The sequence below is a fragment of the Thunnus thynnus genome, chromosome 20, assembly GCF_963924715.1.
Source record: "Thunnus thynnus chromosome 20, fThuThy2.1, whole genome shotgun sequence".
Lineage (NCBI taxonomy): Eukaryota > Metazoa > Chordata > Actinopteri > Scombriformes > Scombridae > Thunnus > Thunnus thynnus.
Genome location: NC_089536.1, coordinates 15309854 through 15319865, shown reverse-complemented (window position 1 = coordinate 15319865; position 10012 = coordinate 15309854). Strand labels below are relative to the sequence as shown.

Here is a 10012-nt window from a genome sequence, read left to right as displayed (position 1 = left end):
TCCTGCTGTCCTGCTGCCATTAACTCCCTTTAAGGAATGTCACACACTGGTGTTTCATCATTATTAGTTTGGTTAAAACTAAACTCCCCTAAGGAAAAAACACAGGAAATCTGGACTGCAGATTTCTTACTGAGATTCGGTGTAACAATGTGACTCCAGCTTGAGCCAGCTGAGAACTGCAGCACCACCCAAACCAGACTAAAGTAAAATCTGATACACAGAAGCAAGAAGGAGCACGTGATGTAGTGAAGTCCTCTTTGGCTGGAAACTATATCAAACTGTTGAGCATTTTTAAAGATTTTTTTTATTTATGTTGCAAGTGCTCTACAAGGGTGCGATTTAAGTTATTCCTGTTTCCAAATGAATACAATAAATAAAAATCTCTTTACAACTGAAGCATCTAAGATGGAAAATTACATCAAATGCATCATAATTAGTATTGCTACACATGTATACACACAATGCATGCCTTTTTACAAAAAACCCAAAACTGCATGGCTTATGTTGATGGGCCATGCCATGACAACTTCTATAGTGGTTATTATAAACAACATAGGTTCAGCTGTACAATCATAAATTACTATACAATCCTCAACGTGGTCACCAATATCTGATCCAACACATTTATCTTAGGAAGTGATACCTCAAATTTCTTCTAAAAGTAACTACTATTTAGATAGAACATTTGGAAGTGTGTAAATGCTGAGTGGTTAGATAGAAGACAGATAAGTAAGTAGCTCCATCCACAACATAATGCAAAGTTACCAACTACAGTATATGGTAATCTCATGGAAAACACTTGTTTGGGAAAATTAAAGAAAAAAAACAAACTTGGATTTGTGATTTCAGAGAAAACTGCACTGATGTAACCTACTGGAGACCAAACAGAGGAAAGTAAAAAGATCAGATAAAGGAAATAAAAAAGGGAAACAGGTTTTGGGTGTGCAAAAATGTGAAGGGAGGAGGGAGAAGGGCAAAAGGAATAAGAATCAAATTATTTTGAACACAGGTATATTACATATCTTCTGTTATGATGAACACTGAGGAATTTTTGTCAGGGCTTCACTTCTGCTCCTTTCACCCTGGTGCTCACCACAACCCGGTCATTAGCTGAACGTCTCATTTGCTACCATCCACCTTAAGATGGAAGAGCCAGGAATCCTGTCGCAGACCTAAATAAAGATATTAAATAACATTCCATGGGTCCATGTTCTCAAAATAAGTATTTTTTTGTATACAGAGTGTTAAAATCTCTTCCTCTTGCATCAAATCAAAATGTAAAAAAATAACTTACTCCATGTTGCTTTTCAGCTGATGCACAGTGCGCTTGTCCAGGTAACGGCAGAAGAGAGTGAGCAGGTTTGAGGGCATGACAAGTGGCTCCACCAGTGAACACTGCGATAGCTGTCCCGCCACCTGGAATATTGTGTCGGTCCTAAAGGACAACGGAACCACTTGCGTCACAATCTCAGACAGATGTTAAAATTATCTCCCTTTGTGTAATATAAGACTAAAGATCCCCACCAGGTCTCAAAGTCACCGATGCTGGGCTCTAGAGGAACACCAGAGGACAGCAACTTCTCTCCTTGGGACAGGAGAGCATACAGTAAGGACAGTCCGAACTGAAAGAGAAAGAAAAGAGTCTCAAAAAAAACCTTTCAGTAAAAATGGCCCATGCAGCAACACGGAGCACAGACCTTGTTCTGACACGCCAGCGTGAGGGACTCATATGTCGTTAGAGACTCAGATGATGTCAGATCTCTGAGGACCCCGATTAGCTGACTGAATGTCAGGCCTCCAATCACATTCAGGAGAGATGGGTAGAGCACTGGAAGAGCCTAAAAAGTGAACAGTGACAGTGATGAGCTTTGTTAATACTTTAAACGTGTTAATTTCCTTTTATTGCAACACAACAATGCTGAGAAAAAACATTGGGAAGAACTGCCCTACCTCATCTGCATCTCTGCTCATCAGCGTAGGTAGGTTAGAGGTCACAATCCTCAGGATCATTATTGCAGAATCATGTTTCAGAAACGGAAGCAGACGGGCAAGAAGCTTTTTGCCTTTTGAGACCAGTAGGAAAGGAAGAAACTCTCCTCCTGAATCTCTACATCAGAACGTTTGAGAAAATTCATTGCTCAATTTCAGTATCCAGCAAAATGTGAACTATCATATAAAAAGCTAGAAACAAAACAATATTTATACATCACTTTTTGCAAGTAGCAGTATATCTCACATATATAGATAAATAAATAAATAAAACTCACAGGGGATCGTGGTGTTGCAGCTGGGAGTAGATGTGCTCCACCTTCCTCTGGGTCTTCTCCATCAACCTTCTTTCTTCTGCTTCAGACAGGACTGTGGTTTTCATCCTCTCCGTCTCCTCGACCTCCAACAAAACCATGAACAGCTGCATGGCAGAACAGGTGTGACTGAGAGTTAAAGGAAGGAGGTTGGAAGGAAAAAAAAACCCCCAAAAAACAAAAGGCATCTCACTGCACCAGAAGAACTAACCAGATACCTTTTCTATTTTGCTGAGGACCTCTAACCGCTGTTGTCTGGTGTCTTTTTGTTCCTGTAATGTGGAAAACAGTCTCAGTATCAGGAAGGGCAAATAAAAGCACTCCTAAGATGCTAAATGTTGTCTCAAAAACAGTCACCTCGAGTGGACCCTGAGCTTGGACGGCATGAACAGCACCGATGGCATGTCGAGGAGAGTAACATGTGGACACAGCAACTTGACCCAAAGAGCCTTCAATGTGCACCACTGAAAGAGAAAAACACCACTGACTAAATAACATTAAAAGGTTTTTGGCAAATTCAAGCAGAAAAGGACATGCATTACCCTCCCATAACCACTGTAGACAAATTTGATCAAAAGGTGAAAAGAACCTGGTGTGTACTGGTGGTCAGTTTTCGTGATGTAAGGTGTGGTGAGTTTGGGTGGCTCCCTCTTGCTCCTGATGCCCAGCTCTTCCTCTGCCATCTTAGCTTCTATTCGTCGATAGTACTCCTGTGACAGTGGTTAAGTACACCAGTCATGAAATCCCATTCCCTTATTTAATTTTCTTAGATCATACAGAAAATACCAAAAAAAAAAGCAAAGGAGCAAAAGATGGGTTATTTGGCTCAAAAGCAACAATGAATAATGAGACATTAGAGCAAAGCTTTGATTTCCTACCTGGTAGTAGTAGTCCTCCAGGTATGGATTCTCACTTTGCAGCTGAATCATCTGCAGCCGGGTGATCCACTCCTTCTCTTTGGATGTCATCAGATTAAAGTAAGGATCCCAGCCCTCTGGTTTTCTATTAATAAACATATTCCTAGTTTATTAATAACATTCTGAATACCAAAAAATATATTCAAAATCAAAAAAAGCACTGACCTTTGGAATATTCGCTGCTTTTGACTAAGTAGTCGTTTATGTTGTGGGTGGAGCTGGGTGACTGGACCCGGGTACCTGTGGGTCAGACAAAGACGTCATATTCAAAAGCACCAACCCTCGTCATTTTCCATGAAGATCTGATGGAGTGGCTGTTATATGTACATAGCCTAGTAAAGATGTCCATATTAAACAGATAATGTTAATTAAATCCAGTGTCAAGTTCCACAACAGTTAATTTATCTTAATGCACACAGCTTGAAAACCTCAATATGTCGATATTGTTTTTTTTGTATCACAGAATATTCAAACCAGCCCAGACTTACTATGTAAAAATATAATTAATCCAATCATTAGGTTGTACAGTGAACTTTGAGAATGTGGTCCTAGTTTCAGTTTAGTTTCTTTAAGGTTAAAGTATATTTATGGTTTTTACCTCAGTTTGTTTTTAAATCTTTTCTCCATTTTTATCTTTTTATCATTCAGTCCAACTACACAGCTAACTTTCAGCAACTTTATTTTTTTTAGCTAATAAATATCTTGGATGTGTGATAAAGAGTTTGATCAATAAATTAATTTCAGTGTGCTGCCATCATCAGTTTGCAGTCTGAAGTGTGTTATGCTATAAATCCATTTCAAACTGATGTATCAATATTTCCTTTGATTATACAAATCAAGAATTAAGTTCAGTTGTGCACCAGTTTTGGGGATATACAGCTGCATCTTTTATATCCAGATGGTACAGTTATCCATTAGTCCCACTTTACCCTGTAAATACACAGTAATGCTGGGGATTTCATGATTTATGAATGTCAGGTCGATGAGTTTTATATAAACACATTCGAGGGATGAACAACACTGCCAAGTTATAAATATACTTGATACTCAAACTTGGCTGACAAACATGTCAAGCCACAAATCAAACATTCATGAAAGATACGAGGTGGTCACACACCTGAAATGCTGCACTGGATTAGATGAGGGGCTGTAAAAGGGGGACGGCCTTGGTGAGTTGGCACCGAAGCGAAGTTGCATCATCTTAGGAGTCAGAGACCGAGGAGTGGAGGGGCAAGGCCGGCTCGTAGGATACATAAAGCCCCCTGTCTGATTGGATATATTCAACAAAAAAAAAAATAACTGAGTAAATGCATTTAATATAGTTTTAATATAGTAATATAATATTTGATGTATCAGAATAGTTCTGCTTTATTATGGAATAAACCTGATTGTAATGCTGCCGTGGGGTTAACGGTTGACGTGAGAAGATGGGTGATCCTGGTATCATGGGTGCATGTACCTGCCAGAGAAAGATTGACAAAATTAATCACCAACTATTTTGATAATCGATTAATGGTTTTCAGTCATTTAAGAAAAAAAAAAAAAATCTAAAATTCTCTGGTTCAAGCCTCTCAAATGTATATAGTACTAGAAATTAATATTTTCTGATGTCTTTTGACTTCTATGATAGTAAATCGATCACTCTTCAGGTTGTGGACTGTTCGTCAGGACAAAAACATTCAAGGTTGCACCTTTGGCTTTGGAAACAACATTTATCACCATTTTCTGACATTTTATAGACCTAACCACTAATTGATTAACCATGAAGAAAATCAATTAATCAATAATGAAAATAATTGTTAGTTGCAGCCCTAAAAGCAATAATTAGACATTTTTGTGCAGACAGATGATACCACTGATGTCTGTACTGTAAATAAGAATCTGAAGCCAACAGCTGATGGGTTTAGCTTAGCATAAAGACTGGGAAACGGCTAGCCTGGCTCTATGTATCTAAAGGTATGTGCTAAGCTAAGCTAACTAACACTTGGCTCCAGCCACATATTGAACTGACAGGCAGGAGCTGCATCAATCTTCCCATCCAACTCTGCAAGAAAGTGAATATGGGCACTTCCAAAATTAAAATAAAATTAAGTCTCCACCTGAGCGGGGCCTCTTTGGCCAAACTGTCTTCTGAAGTAGGGCCCTCTGGGTTCCCCTCTCCTGCCCCTGAAGGAAGAGACAGGATATGGCAAATCCAGGAAGTTGGAGGTCAGGTGCTGACCTCTGCCTCTGTGACCATCAATCACACACACTACAGCACTGTCCTACAAAACAGAATAAAATCAGACAGATGTTTGTTTAGGTAACCCATTGTCATACATATTATAGCATGTGTTCTTTGGTGATCTGAACCTGAAGTATAGATCCTGAGATTTTCCTGGTCTTTCTATAAGATGGTACCATCCACTACGGGAAAAAAATAAAAATGAACAGCAAAAGGAAAATTAGCAGCATGAACAAAGAGTTTGGCAGAAATGAAATGTCTTTAAAAGTTAACACTTACATCATCTTCAAAGGTTTTCTGGTACATGGCGTTCCCACAGTCCACTATGGCACTGTCGAGACTCTTAAAGTAAAACAGACCAAAATGAGGACAAGCTGCTATGAGATGAGCTGTCTTATCCCAGTTCTCAGAAAAATAAATTAATCTGCATCACCTTGAGGCTTGGTCGCCCCTCTACTATCCTCATCACAGCTGGGTCTTCAAACATCTGGCCCCTGCCCAGCCCTCCCCTCTGCCCCCTCCCTCTGCGAGGCCGGGGCAGATACTGCGTGCGGTGTCTGGGAGGGGAGGGGGAGCTGTGAGGGGATGGGGGTTTAAGGTCTGGTGGTGGTTGTGGTGTTGGTGGAGGAGGCGGTGGCTCTCCAAACTGGAGGAGACCGCTGCTGGGATCCTCTGTGGTCCCATGTGCATCTAGATCTATGATACAGATACAAGCAGAAATACACTGAGGACACCTTTTTACACTGTAATAATGCCAAAAAATTGCCAATTTATATTCTTTGGCATGAATAAGGATCACAAGTTGTTGGGTCGTAGAAATGTAATTTATCAGCATTTAATAATAATAAAAAAAAGTTGCGACAACAAACCAACAACAAAACTTGCTTTAACAAAAATGAGTGAGTCCTGATAACTTTCTATCTTCATCATTTTATCATTTGTTCATTGCAAAGTGAGAAAGAATTACAAACAAAAATCTTCAGAGTTCATATTACTTTACACCAGACTCCTCTAGACTGTAAAACCTTATCAGGTAAATGAGCTAAAATGATCAATACATTGTAATTAGATACAAGATTTGTCAGTTTCAAGTCAGGTCAACTTGAATCATCTAGTTTTCACTTTCAGAACTTAAAAAATTGAGTTCAATCTTGTAACAAAATGAGCATTTTTCACAATTATGTGACATTTTGTGGACTAAATGATTCATAAATTAAGAAAAAATAATCTGCAAATTAATTGATAATGAAAATAATTGTGAGTGGCAACCTTACAGATGAGTCATATATTGATCCTGAATTGACTGCGGCTGCTAGCAATGACCCGAATATTGTAATTTTAAGCAGCTGGAGTATCCTTCATACAATAGTAGAACAAATGTATTAGTGATCAATCAGACTTAACTGGAAGCTCATTTATAAACTACCAATTCAGAGTGGGAACAATTTAATGTACAGATATGAGTTACCTTAACTCTAAGTTAAATTGCCTCATTCAAAGTTGTATTAAAGTTTGTTGCCTTAAAGGAACAGTTCAACATTTTGCTCTCTTGCTCAGAGTTAAATGAGAAACTTTATACCAGTCATGTCTGTGTAAATATCAAGCTGAAGTCCAGAAGAAAGCTTTTTCCAGTCTATATGCTAAGCTAAGCTAACCAGCTACTGGCCGTAGCTTCATATTTAACACACAGAGTGCTATTCACAGCAAGAAAGTGAATAGAAATATTTCCCAAATGTTTTATCTTTTTTACTGTGTACTGTAGTTTGGCATCAATACTCCTGTTGCCCCATTTGAAGAGGAGTATTAAGGCATCTACACACCCATCCCAAACGTCTCCTCATTGTAGACGTTGATCTCCTCATCCTCCTCAGCCATGGCCTGCAGGAGCCCACAGTCCATGTTTGTCCCATCCTCTCCATCACTCCAATCCTCTCCATTCTCAGGCCACTGAGGCTGAGACACTTTCTCTGCCTCCTGGTGGATAAAGGCCATATGGAAATCAAATGATAATAATAATAAAAACAGTTAAGAGTATCAAACTTTATTTATATAGCACCTGTCAAACAAATAAAATATCATTCAAAGTGCTTTACAGGCAACTGATAAAAAGTAGGATGTAAAAAATGGATTTAGAGACTAATGCACAGTAAAATAATTAACAAGCAAAACGTTATTTGAATAAGAGAAAAGGTGGGTAGCTAAAATAATAAAAAGATAAGATAATACAAGCAATAAAAATAGAAATAAAATTGTGAAATACTACACAAAATAGATACAATAATGAAGATAATAAAAGTATAAGTAATAATAAAACCATAAAATTATAAAACACTACATAAAAGTCAGACTAAATGGATGGTTTTTAGTTTGTTTAAAAATATCAATATTTTCAGCTCCTCTGTAGGCTTTGAGCATAATGGCTGAAAGCATCATCACCATTTTTTTTTATGAGGGGGACTTTGTGGCAGAAATGCTCACAAGTCAGTTTTTGCAAGTCCAAGTCGAGTCTCAAGTCTCTTATGGTTGTAATGAGCGTTATGTCTGCTGCTGCTTGCCATCTGAACACTGCACAGCTATATCTAAGGAATTCAACGCATGTACTGTATTATCGTCACTCCATTACAGACTCAGCGTTGATCAGTTGTTTGGTCTATGATCATTTTAAACAGGCTATTACAGTATGACAAAACACACAATGAAAGCTTGTATTTAGTGATTCTTTTGTTTGGGCCTTGTGTGAAGCTGTTATAGCCAAATGTTTTGACAAATGGCACAGCAGCTGCAGGTGTGCTCGCCATGGTGTTGTTGCTGCAGCTGACAGTCATCTGTGGAAGCGCGGACCAGATGCGTAAAGTTACGCACGATAATAAGTGAGGGAATGACATTTCCTCGACGTTAATGCGCCAGAAAAATAAATAAAATAAAGATTGGTCACGAGTCCCTAATCTCCGAGTCAAGTCTAATCACTGTGTGTGCGATTTAAGTGGAAACTCGAGTCCCCATCTCTGCTTGTGGAACAGCTGAAAGAAGAACCAGAGGATCTGAGGGGCCTTCCTGGTTCATAAACTAAAAGCACTTCAGAAAAGCAGTCTGGTGCAAAACCATGTAGTGCCTTATAAACCAATAAAACAATTTTAAGATCAATATATGAGTATAAAATGACTACAAAATGAAGAGAAGCTTCGTGAAACGTCAGGAAATGGTTGATTCCGTCTAAACATTTACTGTTTTTCACTTATTTAAGGAAATTATTTCTCTACCACTGCAGCAAAATAACTTAACAGCACCAGACAGAAGGACCAGCTGGCACGCTGTGCGCCCCAAACTGAGACTGCAGTTTGTCCAATACAACATTCACACACTGAAAGATTAAAAGTTGCCTAAATGACGCTGACTTACTTGTTGCTGTTCTGAATCACTCATTATGTATTTTGAAGATGTTTTTTTTTTTTTTGCACTTGAAGCCGACGGGTCACGATGACTCTCTTCTCAAGGTTACCTGCTTTCTGTTGTCAGACAGCGAGGGAGGCTCATTAACTTTTAAATGAACCCACCTGTGCGACGCAGAGACGCTCACACGTCAACACGCCGCACGCAGCTGTCACTTCGCTTCCATTGTGTGCTAGTTCATGGATGTTTAATTGGGTTTTGGATTTGTTAAAAAGTGTTTTATTACACTTTATCTTTCTGTTCTTTTCAAAATCCCATATGGAGAAGATGTAGCACTTCATTTTGGAGTTTAAAACTGTTCCTCTGAGAAAAGGTGTGAGCTAATAGTGACATCTAGTGGTTCAAGATGATTTAAAACACTTTCTGCAGAAGCAACATTTCTAGAGGTGATTTAGGAAGCTTATTTACAACTTCTCACCACTCCACCTATATGGAACAATGAAAGAATGATGGATGACAATGGACTTCTGTTCCAAATGTATTCATAATGCACACAATCCCAGTTTGCATCTGTTTTAAAGGCTTCACCAGCCTCACTTCTCTTGATGGTTCAACACATACACAAAGATTTTCAAAACCAGGCACAACAATCCAGCAGAAGTGCTCACATTTATTCTAAATCAGACAGTAATGGGTCAAATTTGGACTCAATATCTTAAATGACACCTAAGACAAAAGATATACACTTTAAAATCTTTACTAATGACTCCATCAAATGAGTTTCTGAGAAAAAGAGTTGGTATTTATCACAGCAACTGTGTATTTTGCAGTGATGATATAGAAGCAACTGATCATTTATTTTTCTTCCTGTATTTATTCATCAATCCTCAGACTTACATGACTGATTTCCACCCTTCAGTAGCAATGACATGATTTTTAGTGCCACTCCCTGAAAGTATATCCATATTTTTCATAAATGCACAGCTTTGACTTGGAAATGTTTTTATTCATAAATGAAGAAAATTAAAAATGAAACATATTTCCTCTGTGTTTGAGGGAGACCTGAGAGGCTATTTTAAATTCTTACATTCATTCAAAAATGGTATCAAACTACTAGCTTTATGTCATGAATATCTCCCTCCCCTTTTTATTTATTTTCATACACATTTTAATCTACT

General features: G+C 38.4%; 1 protein-coding gene across 2 annotated transcripts; it reads right to left on the bottom strand.

Annotated features, from left to right (window-relative positions):
* Window positions 1-286: 286 nt before the first annotated feature.
* patl2 (PAT1 homolog 2) lies at window positions 287-9010 on the bottom strand. 2 transcript variants are annotated; one of them, XM_067576527.1, is made up of 19 exons: window positions 8844-9009; window positions 7265-7418; window positions 5878-6140; window positions 5724-5786; window positions 5573-5626; window positions 5320-5484; window positions 4605-4679; window positions 4338-4486; window positions 3386-3460; window positions 3182-3305; window positions 2893-3013; window positions 2661-2767; window positions 2522-2575; window positions 2268-2410; window positions 1951-2107; window positions 1698-1838; window positions 1525-1622; window positions 1295-1435; window positions 287-1172 (listed from the first exon to the last, which is right to left on the bottom strand). In XM_067576527.1, the coding sequence occupies exons 1-19, from the start codon at window positions 8865-8867 to the stop codon at window positions 1139-1141; spliced, it is 2142 nt and encodes a 713-aa protein (XP_067432628.1). In that variant the 5' UTR covers window positions 8868-9009; the 3' UTR covers window positions 287-1138. The 2 variants fall into 2 exon arrangements, with proteins under 2 accessions (XP_067432628.1, XP_067432629.1); XM_067576528.1 differs by lacking the exon at window positions 5573-5626 and having other exon boundaries at window positions 8844-9010.
* Window positions 9011-10012: the final 1002 nt, after the last annotated feature.